Source organism: Aythya marila (assembly GCF_965140915.1).
Source record: "Aythya marila genome assembly, chromosome: 15".
Classification (NCBI taxonomy): Eukaryota; Metazoa; Chordata; class Aves; order Anseriformes; family Anatidae; genus Aythya; species Aythya marila.
The window spans coordinates 6,094,525-6,113,491 of record NC_139056.1 but is presented as its reverse complement, the minus strand read 5'-3'; the positions used below and the strand labels follow the sequence as shown (position 1 = coordinate 6,113,491).

The following is an 18,967-nucleotide window of genomic DNA, read 5'->3' as shown; positions in this document are numbered from 1 at the left end:
CCTATGCCACCCCATCTGATCCTATCCCTGCCCCATCCTGTCCCCATCCCATTTTGCCCTGTCCCAGCTGACCCTACCCCATCCTACCGCATCCTTCCCTATCTGCATTCCATCCCTATCCCATGTTGTGCCACCCCCACCTGACCCTATCCTTCTCTGTCCTGTCCCCATCCCATTGTATCCCATCTGACCCTATCCCATCCCATTGTATCCCATTTGACTATATCCCATCCTTTCATACTCCTGTCTCATCCTATCCTACCACATCCCATCCCATCCTTTCCTATCCCCATCCCATCCCCGTCCCATCCTGTGCCGTCCCCTCCTGACCCCATCCCATCCCATCCCATCTCATCTGTCCCCATCCCAACCCACCATATCCCATCCGACCCTATCCCACCCTATCCCATCCTTTCCTATCCCCATCCCATCCCTATCCTATCCTGTGCCACCCCTACCTGATCCTATCCTGTTCCCATCCCATCTGACCCTATCCCATCCTATCCTATCCCATCCTTCCCTATCCCATTATCCCATCCTATCCTATCCCCATCCCATTATCCCATCCCATCGCGTCCTGCCCTATCCCATCCTTTCCTATCCCCATCCCATCCACCCCGTCCTTGTCCACCCTGTGTCGCCCCATCTGACCCCATCCCCACCCCACCCCACCCCATTCCGTCCCCGTGGGGCTGCCAAATGGGGCAAGTGGGGGGGAGGCAGGGACTTTGGGGTGCTGCTGGTGGCCTTGGGGGGGGTGGGCTCAGACCACGTGTGGGGCTCAGAGGTGGCTTTGGGGACCACGGCACATTTGGATTTTGGGGGGGGGGGGGGGCTGATTTTGCACTGGGGGGGGTGCCACACGGGTGACAACTCCCCTGGGGGGGGGGGGGGGGGCACAACCGGGTGGCGGATGTGGCGGATGTCCCCCCCCCAGCCACGGGGCTGTGCCCTGCTTTCCGCCCTGCCCCTCCCCGCGTGGATTTGCCCCCCCCCTAAAAAAAAAAACAAAAAAAAAGGAAAAACAAAAAAAAAACACGCGTGGGGCGTGACAGCGGGGACACCCCCCCGCCGGGCCCAGCCGCCACATCCTGCCTGCGGAAGGAGCCCCGGGGACAACCCCCCCCCGGTGCGCCCCCCCCCGCCCCATCCCGCCCCCTTCCCCTCCCTCCCCTCCCTCCTCCAGGCGCGCCGCGGGGGGGTGACGTCATAGGGAGGCCCTGCCAGGCCGTGACGTCACGGAGCGGCGCTGGCGTCACGCGGGAAATTCGCCCCCCCCCCCCGCCCCCCCCGCGGCAGCACACGAATCCCCCCCAAAACCCCCCCCAGACACCCGAGTCCCCCCTAAATCCCTATGGGGGGGGGGGGGGGGGGATTCGCTTCCTGCATCCGGCCCGGCTGGGGTGGGGGGGGGACCCCACGCCACGTCCCCCCCCCCCCTCATTTTATTTTACCCCCCCCCACGCGTGACGCCCCCCCCAGGAGGAGCAGCAGCGCCCACGCGTGTGCGCGTCCCCTCCACGGGGGCTCCCCGTGCGTCTCCATCTGCCCATCCGTGCGCCCCCCCCCGCTTCTCCCCAACCCCCGCAGCCCCCCTAAAACCCCCCAAAACCCCCCCAAAACCCCCCCACGCCCCCCCCCGGGGCGGTCCCAAGCATGCGCTCAGCTCCCACCCGCGAATGGCTGCCGGGGCGGCGGCGCGGCGGGGCCGGTCCTAGCGGGGCTCTCCGGGGGGGGGGGGGGGGCGGCCATAAATCACGGCGGGCAGAGCCCCCGCCCCGCCCCGGGGCTGCCTGCCGGCCGGCCGGGGGGGGCGGTGGTTGTGGGGTGGGGTGGGGTGGTTTGTGGGGTGGGTGGGGGTGGGGGGGTGGGGGGGCAGAGCCCCCGCCGTTCCCACCGCCCCCGGCCCCGGCGCCTCGCAGATGTGGCGGAGCCGCCCGCTGGCCCCACGGCGGGGGGGGGCCGTGCGCCGAGCCCCGCGCTGAGCCGCCCGCAGGTAGGCAGCGGGCTGGGGGGGGGGGGGAGCGGGGATGGTACTGGTGGTACTGGTCATACTGGTGGTACTGCTGGTGCTGGTGCTGGTGGTGGTGGTGGGAGCCCCCCCGGACGCGTGACAGCCCCCCCAGGAGGCTCCCGGCGTGCCCCCCCCCCCTCCAAGCTCGCCTTTTGTGTCACCCACCCGTGACCGCGTCCTCCCTCCGGCTCCGTCCTTGTCGGCGTTTTTTTTTTTTTGGGGGGGGGATGCTCGGGGCTTTATTTATCCTTTATTTATATTTATTTATCTATCTATCTATTTATTCATTATTTTTTTTTGGGGGGGGGGCGGTGATGTCACCCCGCCGCTGGGTCCCCCCCCCCCCTCCCCACTACCCCCGTGGGTAGCCCCGGGGACCCCCCCCGGCTGTCCCCGCAGCGAGGCCGCGGGACGTTTTGGCTGCCCCCCCCCCCCCTCCCGGAGCCATCTCCGCTGCCCGACAGAAGCCGCTTCCCTCCGTGTGTCCCCCCCCCGTGCCCCCCCCCTCCCCACGGCACCCCACGAACCCCGTCCCGAGTGGGGTGGGGGCACAGATGGGGACAGCGCCGTGGCCACCCCGCTTTTGGGGCACCTGGCACAGGGCCGCGTCCCGGCAGCTTTTGGGTTCATCCCCCCCCCCACCCCAAAAAAAAAAACCACCCCACCCGTGTCCCGTCCCCCCCCCCCCACCCCCCCGCGAGGCTCCATCGCCGCATCCCTGCGTGGGGCGGGGGCCGCGGGTGGCAGGAAGAGGAAGCGGCCCCAGCCGTGGGTTTGGGATTTTTAAAGGGCCTGGGGCTGCGCCCCTCCCCTGGGCCCCCCCCTCTCCATGTCCCGACCCCCCCCCACCGTGGGGTCAGCCCCCCCCCCCCCCACCCCAATGCGTGCCGTGGGGCCGCGCACCCTTGGGTGCCTCCTGTGCGTCCTGGGGGTGCGGGGAGAGGCTGGGGAGGGGGGGGGGACGACTTAGGGCAGCGCCCCCACTTTTGGACATGGGGGGGCTGTATTTTGGGGGGGGGGGGCATCACCTTCTCTTATAGCACCCCCCCCTCTCCAGCTGCTTGCTATAGGGCGGGAGGGGGCTCCCCCCTATGGGGCCAGCCCCACACCGGCTGGAGGATGGGGCGGGGGGGGATATCTATGTGTGTGTGTGTGCGGTGGGGGGGGGGGTCTCCCCACCCCCTCGGCCGGGCCCCCCCCCCCGTGTGTGTGTGTGTGTCCCCCCCCCCCCCGCGGCTCCTCCGCATTCCTCAGCGTCTGCGCCGCGCTGGAGCCCGGCCAGAGCGGGGGGCCCCGGCGGCGGGGCAGGGCGGGGGCCGGGCCCCCCGGGGCGGTGGCAGCGGCAGCGGCAGCGAGGGGGGGGCCCTGGGTGTGTGTGTGTGTATGGGGGGGGGGGGGGTTGGACACGCGGGGGGGGGGGGTGCCACGTGTGCTGGGTGCGCTGCGCCCCCCCCCCCCCGCCCGGCCCCACGGTCTCCCCCCCGCTCTGTGCGCGCACGCACCGGGATGGGGGGAAAAAGGGAAAAAAAAAAAAAAAAAAAAAAAAAAAAAGGGGGATGGGGAAAAGGGGAAGGGGGGGGCACCGGGGTGGAAGGGGGGGGGGCTGAGGAGGAGCCGGGGGGGGCCCCGAGCTGAGCCGAGCCGCGGGCAGCCCCTGCCCGGCCCCAGCGGCGGAGGGGCCCCGGCGGGGGAGGAAGCCGGGGCTGGGGCCAACGCGCTCGGGTCACGGCGGGGCTGGAGCCGCCGCCGCCCCTGGGAAAGGGCGGGGGGGGCCGGGGGGGGGCACCCAGGGAGGAGAGGGGGGGGCCCGGCGGCCACCCCCGTGGATGCAGGCGGGGGGCGCGGGGGAATCCCCTGGGGGGGAGTGGGGTGGGGATGGGGATGGGGATGGGGTCGGGGATGGGGTCGGGCACAGCCCCCCCCCCCCCACCTCGGTGCCCCCCCCCCACGTCGCCCCCGCGCTGCGCCCTGCCCTTTGCCCGCCGCGGGAGGGGACATGGGGACACGGGGACACCGGCACGGCCCCGGCTCCGTGCCAGCGCCCCGCGGCCTTGAGCCCGTGCCAGACCCCCCCGGTTCCGCAGCTGGGGGTGGGGGGAGCCGGGCGATGCGGTGCTGACCCCCCCCCTTCCCAAATAATCCCCAAATTTCCGCAGCCCCCCGCCCGCCGCCGCCATGCATTCGCTGGACGAGCCGCTGGACCTGAAGCTGAGCATCTCCAAGCTGCGGGCTGCCCGGGACAAACGGGAACGGGGGGGCCCCCCCGGCCCCCGACCCCGCGGCCCCATCGTGTCCCCCCCCCCTCCACGCCAGGACGCCCCGCCGGCCGGGGAGAGCCGGGGTTCGGCACGGGGGGGGCGTCGGGCAGGAGGGACCCCCGGCCTCCTGGCACACTCCAAGCTGCTGGAGAAAAGGGACGGGCGCTTCCCCCCCGTGCCCGTCATGGACCTGAGCCTCTCGCCCCCCCCCGGCGGGGAGTCCCCGGGGGGCAGCGCCCCGCTGTCCCCCGAGCGGCCAGGGGCGAGCGACCTGCCCCTGCCCGCCGCCCCCCACGTGAGTACACTCAGGACCCCCCTCCCCACCTATACGACCCCCTCCTGGCATCCCCAATCCGCCCCATTTCTTTTTTTTGGGGTCGGAGGGGGGGCCCTGCACCCCCGGGCCCCCTCCCTGACCGCCGTCCCCATTGGGTTTTGCTGTAGGATTTCCAGTCCCTGCGCTACATCGACGGCATCCCCAGCTCCTTCCAGTTCTTCCTGCCGCTCGGGGCCGGGGGGGCCCTGCACCTGCCCTCCTCCGCCTTCCTGCCCCCCCCCAAGGACAAGCGCCTCTCCCCGGAGCTGCCCCTGCCCAAACAGCTCGTCTGCCGCTGGTCCAAGGTCAGCTGGGGGGGGCACTGATGTGGGGCTGGGGGGCAGAAGTATACGGGGCTGATGCAAGGGGTTGTTTGCACCTCCCCAACCCCTCAGGGAGTCCGGGGGGGGGTCCTCGGGGATGGGGATTTGGGGGAGGATGGAGGGTCTGCAGCCCCCCCCACCTCACCCCAGCCTCGTGCCCGCAGTGCAACCAGTTCTTTGACCTCCTGCAAGACCTCGTGGACCACGTCAACGACTTCCACGTCAAGCCCGAGAAGGACGCGGGGTACTGCTGCCACTGGGAGGGCTGCGCCCGCCACGGACGGGGCTTCAACGCCAGGTGGGTGCGGGCTGGGGGGGCACCTCGGGCTCCTTGGGGGATATTGGGGCTGGGGGGGGGGCAGCGCTGCACCCCTGGGGAGGGCTGGGCTGCGAGGGTGCATGGCACCGGGTGATGGCACCGGGTGACGGCACCGGGTGTCCCTGCGAGCTGTGGTGGGTGGATGGGGGGGCATAGATTTGGGGTCGGGCCCTGGCCCCCCCCAGCTGACGGCTGCGGGTGCAGGTACAAGATGCTGATCCACATCCGGACGCACACCAACGAGAAGCCGCATCGCTGCCCCACCTGCAACAAGAGCTTCTCCCGCCTGGAGAACCTGAAGATCCACAACCGCTCGCACACAGGTCAGCGTGCGGGGCTGGACGGGGCGGGGGGGTGACCCTTTGGGGGGGGGGGTGGTAGAGGTGTCCGGCCCCGCCAGACCCGGCACCGTGCCGTCCCGCAGGCGAGAAGCCCTACATCTGCCCCTACGAAGGCTGCAACAAGCGCTACTCCAACTCCAGCGACCGCTTCAAGCACACCCGCACCCACTACGTGGAGAAGCCCTACTACTGCAAGATGCCGGGCTGCCACAAGCGCTACACGGACCCCAGCTCGCTCCGCAAGCACATCAAAGCCCACGGCCACTTCGTGTCCCACGAGCACCAGGAGATGCTCAAGGGCCACCCGCCCCCCAAGACGCCCCTGGGCTCGGCCGACGTGCCCTACGTCAACGGGGCGCAGCTCGTCATCCCCAACCCCGCCGCCCTCTTCGCCCCCCACGGGTTGCCGGGGCTGCCCATCCCGCTGGCGCCGGCCCCCCTCGACCTGAGCGCGTTGGGCTGCGGGGCGGGGGGCTCTGGGGGGCTGCCCGCCCTGCCCGGCCCCGCTCTGCCCCTCAACGGCGGCCCCTTGAACTTGGCCAAGAGCCCGCTGCTGTCCTCGCCCTTCGCGGCCGGCGGCCTGGGGCTGCCCGTCATGTCGCTGCTGGCCGGCGGGGCCAAGACCGAGGCTGAGAAGGCGGCGGGGGGCAAGGGGGGCAAGGGGCCGGAGAGCCGCAAGCCGGGCGGCGAAAGGACGGAGCTGGGGCGCCTGCGGGCCCCCCCCGAGAGCCTGGCGCTGCTGCCGGGGGCCGTGCTCGACCTCTCGGCCGGGATCGGGGCGGCGGGCAGCCCCCCCGAGGCGCTGCCCCCCGGCTGGGTCGTCATCCCACCCGGCTCCTTGCTGCTCAAGCCGGCCGTGGTGAATTGAGGGGATGGCCCCGCTGCCGGAATCGGGGCGGGGGGACACGCGCCGAGACCCCCGGCGCTGCCTCCGCCGGCAGCGGGCCTGCGCGCGATTTTAACCTTCACGAAAGAAGATGGGACTCTTCTGAGAATAGCAATAATCCCTCGGCGCACGCAGCCGGCCGCGACCCCCTGCTGCTGCCCGACCTGAGCCCCACGGCCCCGCGGGGTGGGCCTGGGGGGGCCCTGCTCCGTGTGCCCAGCCCCGGCCTCGGCAGCCGGAGACGCCGCTATTTATTTATCGACCAGACCCCTGCTCCGACGGGGCCCCTCTTGGGCTCTTCTGCTGTCGCTGACTTGGCGTCTCCCTGCCCGAGGCCTCGGCCCCGCCGGTGCCAGCCCGGGGCTGCGGTGGGGACAGCAGGGTGGCAGCTCGGGGGGCTGCTCCTGGGTGTCCGTCCCCAAAACGCCCGCTCCGCGGCTGGGCCACCCCGCGCCGCCTCCCCGGCACCCCCCGTGACAAGGCACACGGCCGCGTGTGCCGCTCGCCGCGCCGGCTCCGCACCGGGGCAGAGCCACCGCGTTCAGCTATGTTCATACCTAACCGTGTAACGAAGCGCATGCAGGCAGCGCGGGCAGGGCTGCGGGCAGCTGCCAGCGGCACGTTGGCACCGTGCGGCTCGGTGCCGCGTGGCTCGGTGCCGTGCCGGCTCCCTGGGGCCCCAACGGGGTGGTGCCAGCCCCATGCTGTGGGGCAGAGCCGGTGCACCAGGCGTCTTGGCTAAAATAGAGATTTTGGGCAGCCCCGGCACGGCTGGGCAGACAGGGCGCCCGCTCCGCTCTGCCAGCAGCACCACGAGGCAGGAGCCTCGGGGATGGCGACCCCACGGAGGTGCCCCGAGGCCCCTCGAGCTCCATCCCTGCTCCCCCAGCCCCGACCCTCCCTCTCTGAGGGACCGCTCGCACTCACCCGGGGCCACGACCACCCCCAGCACGGGGGCCAGCTCTCCCTGACCGCTCCCACGGCACCGGGTGCCTCTCTTGCCCCGGTGCGCACAGGGGGGTCCTGCGTACCTCGCCCCGCCCCGGGCAGGACCCCTGCCCACGGCTTTCTCCGAACCGGGGGTCTCCCCGACCCCGACCCAGCTGCAAGAAGCCCCAGGAGGGGCCCAGGCTCGGGGAGGGTCGGGTCCCCCGGCCGCACGCCCCGCGGGGAGCCGGTCTCCCCGTGCTCACCGTCCTCGGGCCGGGGCGCGGCGGCCGCCCGGCACTGCCACAGCATGGCATTCGGCCATCGACCAGGCCTCCCCGGCCGGTGTACGTTTTTCTTGCTCGTTTGTTGGTTTGTTGTTGCACATTCCAGGACATCAGTATTTTAACGGTCTCTAAGTGCCTTTCTATTGTAGTTTCTGGGTTGTTTTTATTTTCCTCCTGTTGGGCTCCATCGCTGTTAGCATAGAGTTTAAGGACTACAGAAGTAAGAGATAAGCTAACGACTATAACACTATATTCCTCCATGGGAGAGGAAGTTTATTAAGAAAACAATAAAGCAAAGTTGAAGTAAGTTCCTGTTTCAGTCTGTGCCCGGGGCTCGAGGGCAGCGAGGAGCCCAAGATGGGGACAAAGTGCTGAGCTCGTGCCAGGGGACAGGGGGGTGACACCAGCGCCATCTCCTTGGGGTTGTGGTCCCGGGGCACGGCTGGCTCTGCCTGGCCTCCCTGGGGGGCTGAGCCCCCGCCAGGGGCTGCAGCAGGGACAGCCCCCGTGTGTCCCCGCACGGCTCCTCGCTGCTGTGCCCCGACCCAGCTCCTGTCCTTGCTGCCTGTCTGCACGCAGCTCCCGGCTCTCACGTGGTCCAGAGCCAGAGGCATGTGTGCAGCCGGGCCAAGAGCATCCAACCCCCCACTAAAATAGCTCCTGCGGCCTTCCCGGGCGTGATTTGTGCGCTGGCAGCCCTGGCTGCCCTGAGGCCCAGCTGGGGACACCCCTCCTTCCTCCTCCACCTTCCGTCATCCGCAGGACAGGACGCAGCCCGTGCCAGTCCCTTGCGTCTGGGTCGTGTTTTTGCGCTCTGAGCCGAGGGCCAGGGCACAGCAGCAGGGCAGGGGCAGCGCCAGGGCTGCCCCTTCTCCCTCCCCAGGGCGCAGAGCAGCCAGGCCAGGCGGTGGAGGACACGGCGTTTATTGGCTACCTTTAACTTAAGGGAGAGGGAAGCGGGGGCGAGGGTGGCAGGAGTCACGTCTCGGCTTTCCAGCCCTTCTCCTTCTCGTCCTTGGCGCGGATGCGGAGCTCCTCGTCCAGCCGCTCCTTGGCTCTCACCACCTGCGGGGACAAGGGGACAGGGTGACACAGAGGGACAGAGCACCCACACCCTGCCTGCTGCCACCAGGCTCCGAGTCCTTCCTGCCTCACCAGGGCTCTGAAAGGGGCTCGTTGGCAGTGACTGTCGGTGCTGCAGGTCCCTCACCCCCCCCCTAAGGCACCCAGATGGCCTCCAGCATGACAAAGGGTGGGGACAGAGCCTATTCCCGACCCCTTGTCAGCACAACTCTGCTCAGCTGGCACCAACAGCCCCCATCCCCTCCCAAAGCAGCCAGGCAGAGGCAGCAAAACCCTCCCTGCACGGCCTTCAGGTGGGTTCAGCCTGTGCAGGAGACACTGTTGCCCTAAAACATGTTTCTGGAAGGTTCCTCTCAAAGCCAGACAGGCTAAGGGCACAGCTGGGGGGACCCCACACCCCTCCTTTCGCTCACCTTGGACTGCAGGTAGAAGGAGCCTCCCACAGACTTGTCGTTCACCTTGAATAAGTGGTCATAGTTCTGCCAAAACAAAGCTCCCGGTCAGTCGCTGCCTCCTGCACCCTCTGCTCCCCAAATCCTGGTGTCCTCTGGCACTGGGGGTGGAGGCTGCTTCACCCCCAGTACCTCTGGGGAGCAGCGTCCCCACCCCCGGGCAGCTCTGCCAAGCAAATTCCTCCGTGCTCCAGCTCAAGCTGGGGCAGCAAATCTCTCCTGGGACGAGCCATGCCCAGGACAGCACCCACAAACCCTCCAGGGACCAGACATCACCCCCACCACCCCCCACCAGCCACAGGCACCCCGAGGGAGCCCCTACCTTCTGGATCTCCTCCTGGTTGAGGTTGGAAACGTTGAGGATCTGCTGAGCTTCCTGCAGGCTGATGCCGATGATCCTGGAGGCGGCAGCAGACTGGGGCCTCTCCGAGCGCCCTCGCGCGTCTGCTGCAGCTCGGCTCGCTGCCGGGGACACCGTCAGCCCTCTGAAGGTGCCTCAGGGCCTGGCCCCGCACCCCAAAACCCCAGGGGCTTCCAGGCGGGTCAGGGCCACGAAGCCCCATCTCAGCTGCCCGTGTCCCTCATGGGGCCACCCGGGTGAGGTCCCCTCCCGGCACCTAGCGCTGGGGAGGGGGCAGGAGCCTGGGGGCCATGCGAAGGGACTTGGGGGTGTCCCCTTCTTGCACAAAGGGACCTGGGGGTGTCCTCTCTGTGTATAAAGGGTCTTGGGGGTGTCCTCTCTGTATATAAAGGGACTTGGGGGTGTCCCCTCCTTGCACAAAGGGACCTGGGGGTGTCTTCTCTGTGCATAAAGGGTCTTGGGGGTGTCCTCTCTGTGCACACAAGGACCTGGGGGTGTCCCCTCCCTGCACAAAGGGACCTGGGGGTGTCCTCTCTGTGCATAAAGGGATCTGGGGATGTCCCCTCCCTGCACAAAGGGACTCGGGGGTGTCACCTCTGTGCACAAAGGGACCTGGGGGTGTCTTCTCTGTGCATAAAGGGTCTTGGGGGTGTCCCCTGCCTGCACAAAAGGACGTAGGGGTGTCCCCTCTGTGCATGAAGGGACCCGGGGGTGTCTCCTGCCCGCACAAAGGGACCCGGGGGTATCCCCTCAGCCCGGGTTTGGGGGAGCCGGGGGGGGGGGCTGGGCTCCTACCTGCAAACTCCTGGCGCAGCGCCCGCATGAAGGCCCGTCCGACCACCTGGGCCCCCACCAGGATGATCTGCGCCAGGTACTTGGCCTGTGGGGACAGCGGGGGGGCTGTCACCGCCGGCCCCGCCGTGTCCCTGCACCCCCCTCCCCACCACGCCACCCCCGGATCCAGCCTCCCTATCCCCTGTGTCCCCTGTGTCCCCTGTGTCCCCTGCCTTGTCCCCTGCCCCCTCGGCTCTCTCCTCCCTCACCCAGACCCTCAACAGCCCCTCCACCCCCTCCCTGTCCCTGTCCCTTGTCCCCTGTCCCCCTCCCCGGGTCCTGTCCCCCCACCTCGTCCCCTGTCCCCCGCCCCACACCCAGCGCCTTGTCCCCTATCTCCCTGCCCCGATACCCATCCCTTGTCCCCCCCCGTGTCCCCTCCCACCCCCCTGGTGTCCCCTATCCCCCCTGGTGTCCCCTGTCCCCCCCCCAGCCCCTCACCATGTCCCCGCCGCCCCTTCCGCTCCTGACGGGGCCGGGTCAGGGAGCGGAGGGCGCGGGGCGGAGCCGCCTCCTTCCCTTCCTCCCCCCCCCCACAGCGCCCCCTGCTGGCGGCTGCCGGTAGCGGCCGGGCGCCATTTTGCCCTCCCCGGCCCCTCGGCCCCACACAAGCAGCAGGCGGAGCGGGACGAGGCTGCACGGCTTTAATGGCGGGGCCGGCCCCAGCGCCGACACCGCGTCCCGAAGGGTCGGCTCCGGGCAGCCCGGGGGCCATGGGGAGTCCGGGGGCTCTGGGGAGTCCGTGGGATCCGGCGTGGATCAGTCCTGTGGGGATAGGGGGCGGTGAGAGCGGCAGGGCTCGCTCCCCGCGCCCCCTGTCACGGTGTCCCCATGTTGTGGTGTCCCCATGTTTAAGCAGCCCCAGTGTCCTCATGGTGTGGTGTCACAGTGTCCCCATGTCGAGGTGTCCCCATGTTGCAGTGTCCCAGTGTCCCCAAGTTGCGGTGTCACAGTGTCCCCATGTCAAGGTGTCCCAGTATCCCCATGTCCCGGTGTTCCAGTGTCCCCATATCACGATGTCCCAGTGTCACAGCATCCCGGTGTCCCCATGTCACGGTGTCCCCATATTGCAGCATCCCAGTGTCCCCATGTTGTGGTGTCCCCTTCTCCCCTTATCACAGCATCCCAGTGTCCCCATGTTGTGGTGTCCCACTGTCCCCATGTCAAGGTGTCCCGGTGTCCCCATGTGACAGTGTCCCACTGTCCCCATGTCATGGTGTCACAGTGTCCCCATGTCAAGGCGTCCCGGTGTCCCCATGTGACAGTGTCCCGGTGTCCCCATGTCGTGGTGTCCCAGTGTCCCCATGTCATGGTGACTCGGTGTCCCCATGTCGTGGTGTCCTCATGTCGTAGTGTCCCAGTGTCCCCATGTCACGGTGTCCCCATATTGCAGCATCCCAGTGTCCCCACATCACGGTGTCCCCTTGTCCCCATATCACAGCATCCCGTTGTCCCCATGTCAAGGTGTCCCGGTGTCCCCATGTCGTGGTGTCCTCATGTCGCGGTGTCCTGGTGTCCCCATGTTGTAGTGTCCCCGTGTCCCAGTGTCCCCATCTCGCAGCATCCTGGTGTCCCCATGTCGCGGTGTCCCCTTGTCCCCATATCCCAGTGTCCCCACGTCCCCACCATACCTACCCACTCAGCCTCATCCACGCCCTCGAAGGAGTCCTGTGGCAGCGGGTCGTCGCGGTTGCCCAGCCGGGCCACCATGGCGCTGAGGAGCTACGGGGCAAGCCGCACAGTGGGGACGGGGCTTCGCGAGGGGGTTCAGGATCCCCCCACGACCATCCCCATCCCCACGCTCACCTCCTCCTTCTTCTGCTCGTCCGTCTTCTCCCCCAGGTACACAGCCGCGGGGACAAACTTGCGCGCCGGCTGCTCCTTGGGGGCCTGGCTCACTGTGAGGACGGTGCGATGTGGGGCAGCTCCAGGAGGGGCAGCCCCACACGCGGTGCCCACCTCGCCCTTCTGCACCTACCTGGCGTCATGTCGGGGGGACGGAGGTCGGCGCGGCGCTGCTGCCCGTCCTGCCCCTCCAGCCAGGCGCCGGCGCCGAGGGACGGCTCCCACCATACGCGGGTCGGAGGGAAGATGTCGTCCTGGAAATACTCCTTCTGCAGGACGCGGGGTGGTGAGGGACAGGGGAGCCTCCACCCGGCCCCCCCACGCCGCCAGCCCCGATGGCTACCTTGACACGGGGCACGCGGAAAGCCACCGGCTCGAGGGTGCCCTGGCCCAGCCGCAGCGCTCGGGCGAACTCCACCTCGCGCACGTCGCACGCCGTCTTGCGCAGGAAGACGAAGCCCTTGGGGGAGCAGGCAGGTGAGCGGGGCTGGGAGCAGGGACGGCGGCACGGCCCCGGCGGGCTCCCCCCCCTCACCTTGTGGGGGTCGCTGGAGGTGAAGCTGTTGCACTCGAGGAAATAGGGTGGCTCGGGGGTCACCTCGTAGAGGAACACTCTGGTGTCACCCTGGGACAGAGCGGGACGGGGGCTGGTGTGAGGGCACGGCGGGTCCCACGCCGCGGTGCCCTGTGCCGGCAGCCCTCCTGGATGCAGGTCCTCCCACCTTGCCAGTGAGGAAGACGACGCTGGTGTCCTCGTCGTAGAAGGGCAGGAGGGTGGATGGGGCCACGTCGAGGCCGAGGACGGAGAGGGGCCCATCGGGCAGGGCCTGTGCCCGGTACAGGAGGATCCTCCGCTCGCTGCGGCTGTGGGGATGTGGGGGTGGGTGGGTGGCACAGCAGGGCCCGATGTGCCCGGTGTCACCATGGTGGGCACTGAGGTGAACCTCATCCCCTGGGGACTGTGCCCAGTGGTGGCCATGCCTGAGGAGGTGCAAGGGACATCCACGTGCCCGCCCTCACCTGTCGAAGCCGGAGACGAGGAGGAAATCGCCTCCACACACCCAGACCACGCGCGCCCCACGGCCCCCCTCAGGGCCTGGGCCCTCCTGTGTGGGGAGAAGGAGGGTCACCGGCTGCACCCCCTGCTCAGCAGCTCCCCGCGTGGGGACCTGTCCCCTCCCAGCTCTCCTGTCCCGTTCCCGCTGCTGTGGTCCCACCTGCTGGGGCTGGGGGCTGCGCCGGGGCTCGTAGAGCCGCAGCCGGCCGTCCTTGCTCGCCGTCGCCAGCTGCCTCCCATCGGGGCTCCAGGCCAAGCTGAAGATCTGGGAGATGGAGAGTGCCGCCATCAGGGATCCGTGCCACAGTCCCCGGCTGGCCCAGGGGACTTGGTGGCCGGCCGGGTGCACCCCTTGGGTGTCCCATGGGCACCTCTCCTCCCCGATGGCATCTCAGCACCGTAGTTCAGGAACCAGCTCCAAGCTGGCACCCAGCTGCGCCGCAGCGTGGAGGCCTGGCACGTCTGGGTGCTGTGGTCCCCCGGCGCTGCCTGACCCTACCTGGTCCGTGTGTCCCTGCAGGCACAGCACCTCCTGCCCGGCGCCCAGCTCCCATATCCGCACCGTCATGTCGTAGGAGGAGGAGACGAGGAGGTCAGCCGCCACGGGGTGGAAGCGGATGGAGTAAATCTTCTCCGTGTGCCCTGGTAAGGAGAGCGGAGTGCTGGCACTGGGACGGGGACGCCTCCAGACCCGTCTGCCCGTGCGGCTCTGCCTGGACACCCTGGGACAACCGGTGCTTAAGCTGTGTCCCTGCACCGCGCTCACCTTGCAGCACAGCCTCGGGCTCCCGCAGCGTGTCCTGCAGCCCGCCTTCGGGGACCCGCCACAGCCGGATCTTGGCATCTTCCCCCGCTGCAGCACCAAAACCACCACGGAGAGAGACAGGCAGGGGGGTGAGCGGTGACACGGGGCGCAGCGTGCCACGGCAGGGTGTCAGTGCCCCACAGAGTGCACCCTGGGCACAGCACACGTACCAACAGCGAGGCGCCGTGGGTCAAAGGGGTCCCAGCAGAGGTCGGCCACCGCCGTGCCGTTCTGGATGGTGGGCACGGCTGTGTCGGGGAGACGGCCCGGCTTGGAGAGCTGGCGGAGAGCAACGTGTCACCCAGGGTGTATGACAGGCACGGGCACCCATGTGCCGGGCACAACGGTGGCACTGAGAGCCTCTTCCCACCACCGTACCTCGAGGACGGCGATCTGGCCGCCAGCGGAGAGCAGCGGGAGGGCGACGCGCTGGTGGTTGGCGCAGAAGCCGTCGCTCTCGCCCGGCGTGGTGAGGCTCAGCCCCCGCAGGTTGGTGATGTGGGTGTCGCGGTGCAGCACCGCGCCCTGCGCGTGCCGGAATCGGGAGCTGGGCCCTGCGGAGCCAGGGGGGGGCCGCTGAGTGCCACGGCTCCTCCGGCCACGCGGGTGGGGTGACACCGAGCCCACCCCGGCACCCACTCACCCAAAATGCTCTGCAGAGACTTCTGGCTGGGGCTGCTGACGAAGCCGCTGGAGGGGCCGGTGCTGGCGGAGAGCGAGGTGGCGGCGCTGCTCGGCGAGGCCAGCGAGCCGGAGGGCGAGGAGTAGCCGCTGCCTTCCTGCAGGAGACGGCGTGTGGGCAGGGGGTGCTGCCCTCGCCCAGCCCAGCCCCTCCCCGGCCCCTCGCGCCCCCGTGCTCACGCTGCGGTCGCTGTCGGCGGGGCCATCGGCGGGCAGCTGGGTGCTGGGCGCCACGGGGGCGATGACGGGGGAGCGGAAGGTCTGCGTGGGTCTGCGTGCGGGGTGCAGGCTCACCTTCCCCACCTGCAGAGCAGCAGCACTGCTGCGAGTGGGCACGGGCAGAGGAGCCCCCGAGTCCCACCCGCTTGCCTTCAGAGGAGCAGGTTTGCCCCCACAAAACTCCCTTTTCCCCCTCCTTCTGCAATCGCCCCCACCGAAACCTGCCGCTCGTGGTGTGTGGCTTGCAGGAGAGGCCCTTCTCCGGCCCGTGGCTCTGGATGCAGTAAGGATACGGCCTCAACCTCTACGTTTTTAAGGGAGATGGTGGGAAATGTGTTTTCACTATTAGATTTGTACTCTTAGCTGCACCTAGATGGAAAATAGAGCTCACTTGGCTGAGCTCAGGAGAGCGTTTTTGAGCAGTTCCTTGCTGGAAAAACATTTTAAACTCAGTGGGTGCACGTCAGCGGCAGGACAGACGAGACCTCCTGAAGCCGTATTCAGAAGCAGCCGAGCACGGGGCTGGGCAGCTGGGGGTGAAGCTCTGCTCGTCCCCAGGGGCCTCCTTCCCACTCTGCAGTCAAGATGTGCTTGGCACCCTCTTGGGGGTGCACCTCGGTGCCCTGCCACCATCATGGCCACCCCAAAAACCCACTGGCTTTTGGGAAACAGACTTGATTTGTATGAATCTCCACTTCCCATTAAAAGGATGTGATTAAAAAATCCCACACATGCCCTTCCACGTCCCCGTCCCCATCCCAAGGCTGTGGTGTTGTCCCTGTGCCGGCACCAGTGCTGCCCCCAGCCCTGGGCCATGCCAGCCACGGGGACACCCCCTGGGTGACACTCACCTGCTGGCTGTCCCCTGCCCACCAGGCTTGGGCATCCGTGGCTGGCAGCACCCCGGCGCAGTCGGGGAACAGATCCTCGTGGAACTCCTGCACAGACTGCGGGAGAGGGGGTGGGCGGAGGTGGTGCTCTGCCTGCGGCCCCTCGCTGTCCCCTGGGCACACGGTGGCCCCGGGCAGGAGACCCCCGGGCACCTTGCGGCCACAGAGCCCCGGCCCCGGCCGAGCTGCACGCCGGAGCCTGTAGGTGTCAGACGCTGCCCAGCTCTGGGCTGCGCCGTGCACCCCTGAAAGTACCCGGCCTCCAAAACGCAGCCCCTGCTCTGCCAACAGCAGCACCCAGCTCTCAGCACCCACCCTGCGGCCCCTGCCCCAGCACCCAGCCTCCGCTACGCAGCGGGGTCCGGTAGCACCCCGCATCTTCCACCCAGCACCCAGAAATCAGCCCCCAGCACCCCGGTTTCAGCTCCCCGCGGGTTTCCCTCCTCTCCTGCTCCCCCCAGGCCAGGGACACGGGTCCCCCGCCACCCCTCACCACGCCTGGGTGCCCTCCATCCCCCGGAGGTGGCACCCGTGAGATGGCACCAGGCCCCCCAACATGGTGCTGCCCATAGATTTGGGCATGGGGCTGAGCTAGGGGCACGCCTCCGTGCCTCAGTTTCCCTGGGGAGCTGAGCCCTGCCTGGGAAATGTCCCCACGGGGACAGAGCCCCCACCCCCCGAGCCCGTGGCCGCCCTGCGGCAGCGCTTACGCTCTGGTTCTTTTTTTAAACGTGAGTTTTTTCCACAACAGTGTCTGTTTACAGAAAAGGGCATTTCTGTAGCCACCACCCTTTTTTTTTTTTTTTTTCCTCAGAAAAATGCTTTAGGGAGTGGAGAAGAGCCTGAGCACATCGTGGGCAGCGAGAGAACCTGGCTGGGACACCGCGGCCCCGCACGCCGCTGTCAGTCCCCAAATCTGTGGCAGGAGGGAGCGGGCACCAGGGTTATGGGGACACGGGGTCCAAGCTTGGTGCTGATCCCCCCGAGGGAACCCCGCGCCCCCTTACCTTGCGGGGCACGATGTAGCTGACGGGGACGAGGAAGGTGTCGGTGAGCTGCAGGACGCGGAGCACCTCGCAGGCCATGACGTCCAGGGCCAGGCGGGGGACGGCGGCCAGACCCCGCGTGCGCCCCTCGGTCAGGCACTGGGTGACTGGGGACGGACAGGACACCCGTGGGGTGGGGGCGAGGCTGGGGGCCGTGACAGCCCGGCGTGGGGCTCGTCCTGCTTACCTTGGGTGAGCGTGGGCTGTGCTGGCACCACCTCGAAGCAGTACAGGAGGTTTTCACCCTGGAAGAGATGCGGAGGGGCTGGGGTGTAAGCGGGGGCGCAGGGAGCACCCAGCCACCCCCCCGTGCCGCGGCTCCTCACCTTCCCCCCCAGCACCAGCAGCCCCGTGTCGGCGTCGAACAGCGGGATCATGGCCCTGCAAAGGGAAGGAGGGCGCTGAGCACCGCAGGACGGGGCTCAGCACCTTGCCCTGGCACGTGGCAGCGCCCCAATAGGCACGGGGCCGGATCCTGCCCTCTCAGCCCTTTCCCCCGCTGCAGCCCCAAACCCCAGGATCACTGCAGGTGGGCGCACGCCGGTGGCTTCCCGGCCGTGCCCCCGGCACCAGGGCACTGCCGGGTGCCCTCGGTGAGGCGCATGGGAACGGCCTTGAGCATCTCCCTGATTTACAGCCTCCCATGGCACGGCCCTGCCCCGCTCAGCCCCGCCGTGACAGCTTTATGGCCGCGAGACCTTGGTGGCCGCCTCCGGCCGCCCGGTGCGTGGCACGGCAGCGCGGGGACGGGGCACACGGATGCCAAATGTGGGCGAGGGAGCCCGGGGCTCGCCTGGCCCCGCTGCGGCACTGCCCCGGGGCTGCCCGGGCCGGCTCAGCCTGTTCGGGACGGGCACGGGGCCGCGGGGCGCAGCCGGCACGCCGCACGCCTCGCCGGCACACGCCGCCCTGCCAGTCCCGCGGTCGGGGCCACCGGCTGGGCTGGCCAAAGCGTCCCTGTCCCCGTCCCCATCCCCGTCCCACCCAGTGACTGGAGGGGACGGGGAGCACCAAAGCCCTTCTCCTCCTTCCCCACGATGCGGGTGGAGGAGAAAGCTCCAGAGGCAGCTTCCAGGAGAACAAAGGGACAATATATTACTTTCGGGTTGACATTTTTGTGGTCGTGCCGGCTGGGGGAAGGGAGCACGTGCAGTGCCGGGGTTTTACACGGAACAACTTTGAGGAAACGCAGCCCTACAAAGGCACCCGGCCCCGTGCGCCCACCCCGGCTGGTGCCCAGCCCTGGCAGCCCTGTGCCCACAGCGGGTCCCCACAATGGGGACGCTGCAGAGGACGTCGTGGGGTGGCCGGGTGACACCGGGGACAGCCCTGGCTGGCACGGCACAATCCCAGCCCGTGGCTGTTGGCACAACTTGGGCAAACACCGCTGGGGTGGCTCCGGCAGGCACGGGGGTCCCCTGCCCGGCTGCGGTCACCGCTGCCAGCACTGCCACCAGGGCCTAGTGCTGGGACAAGGGCACCTCTGGGTGCCGGGACACCTCGAGGCGATGAAGGGCGAGCCCTTGGAGCGCGTGGCACAGCTCTGCTGTCACCGGGGCACCACGACGCCAGCCCCACGGGGACACCCGGAGCCCGTTGTCCCCAGCGGGTGGTGGCGGGGGGCTCCACATCGGGGCAGCGCCCCCCCGGGACCGGGTTTGGGGTTTGGGGCAGGGGGCACCAGGGCTCTGCTGGGGCATTGGGGTCACCCATGGCCATGGGGGCACGGGGGCACCGGGGGGCTGCTGGGGGCCACAGGGGCACCAGGGCCTGGCGGTGCTGGGGGCGCTGCGCCTGCCCCCCCCCGAGCAGCCCCCGGGGTCCGGGGGTCCCTGGGGGTCCCCGGGGGTCCCCGGGGGTCCCTGGGGCGCCCCCGCGCCGGGCCCCAGGTGAGCAGGGGGCGGAGCCTTTGCGGAAGCCCCGCCCCCCAGCCACCTCCCCCGACTCCCTCAGCCAATGGGGAGGCGTCGGGAGAGATGTCCCCGCCCCCCCAAGGCTTCGCCCCGCCCCCGGGCTTTAAAAG

General features: G+C 69.1%; 2 protein-coding genes across 4 annotated transcripts in view; one reads left to right on the top strand and one right to left on the bottom strand.

The window, feature by feature from the left end:
• Window positions 1–1,872: 1,872 nt before the first annotated feature.
• On the top strand, window positions 1,873–8,423 carry GLIS2 (GLIS family zinc finger 2). Its single transcript, XM_082772643.1, has 6 exons — window positions 1,873–1,996; window positions 4,171–4,567; window positions 4,717–4,893; window positions 5,076–5,209; window positions 5,435–5,553; window positions 5,655–8,423. The coding sequence occupies exons 2-6, from the start codon at window positions 4,190–4,192 to the stop codon at window positions 6,437–6,439; spliced, it is 1,593 nt and encodes a 530-aa protein (XP_082628769.1). The 5' UTR covers window positions 1,873–1,996; window positions 4,171–4,189; the 3' UTR covers window positions 6,440–8,423.
• Window positions 8,424–8,579: 156 nt separating this feature from the next.
• Window positions 8,580–18,967, bottom strand: part of LOC309884029 (mitochondrial import inner membrane translocase subunit TIM16-like) — a 38,965-nt gene continuing 28,577 nt past the window's right edge. The window contains exons 10-31 of one of the 3 annotated variants that reach the window (XM_082772641.1): window positions 17,271–17,325; window positions 17,132–17,189; window positions 16,906–17,051; window positions 15,860–15,955; window positions 14,970–15,092; window positions 14,752–14,887; window positions 14,487–14,662; window positions 14,279–14,387; window positions 14,070–14,156; window positions 13,803–13,945; window positions 13,464–13,568; window positions 13,267–13,352; window positions 12,969–13,110; window positions 12,782–12,871; window positions 12,590–12,706; window positions 12,380–12,515; window positions 12,208–12,299; window positions 12,037–12,123; window positions 10,363–10,447; window positions 9,529–9,668; window positions 9,168–9,233; window positions 8,580–8,736 (exon numbers count right to left, since the gene is read on the bottom strand). In XM_082772641.1, the coding sequence (XP_082628767.1) occupies window positions 8,650–8,736; window positions 9,168–9,233; window positions 9,529–9,668; window positions 10,363–10,447; window positions 12,037–12,123; window positions 12,208–12,299; window positions 12,380–12,515; window positions 12,590–12,706; window positions 12,782–12,871; window positions 12,969–13,110; window positions 13,267–13,352; window positions 13,464–13,568; window positions 13,803–13,945; window positions 14,070–14,156; window positions 14,279–14,387; window positions 14,487–14,662; window positions 14,752–14,887; window positions 14,970–15,092; window positions 15,860–15,955; window positions 16,906–17,051; window positions 17,132–17,189; window positions 17,271–17,325 (2,362 nt within the window). In that variant the 3' untranslated portion in view covers window positions 8,580–8,649. Of the gene's footprint in view, window positions 8,737–9,167; window positions 9,234–9,528; window positions 9,669–10,362; window positions 10,448–10,842; window positions 10,907–10,942; window positions 11,167–12,036; window positions 12,124–12,207; window positions 12,300–12,379; window positions 12,516–12,589; window positions 12,707–12,781; window positions 12,872–12,968; window positions 13,111–13,266; window positions 13,353–13,463; window positions 13,569–13,802; window positions 13,946–14,069; window positions 14,157–14,278; window positions 14,388–14,486; window positions 14,663–14,751; window positions 14,888–14,969; window positions 15,093–15,859; window positions 15,956–16,905; window positions 17,052–17,131; window positions 17,190–17,270; window positions 17,326–18,967 lie in introns of those variants that run through there. The other 2 variants (XM_082772639.1, XM_082772640.1) reach the window with 2 other exon arrangements.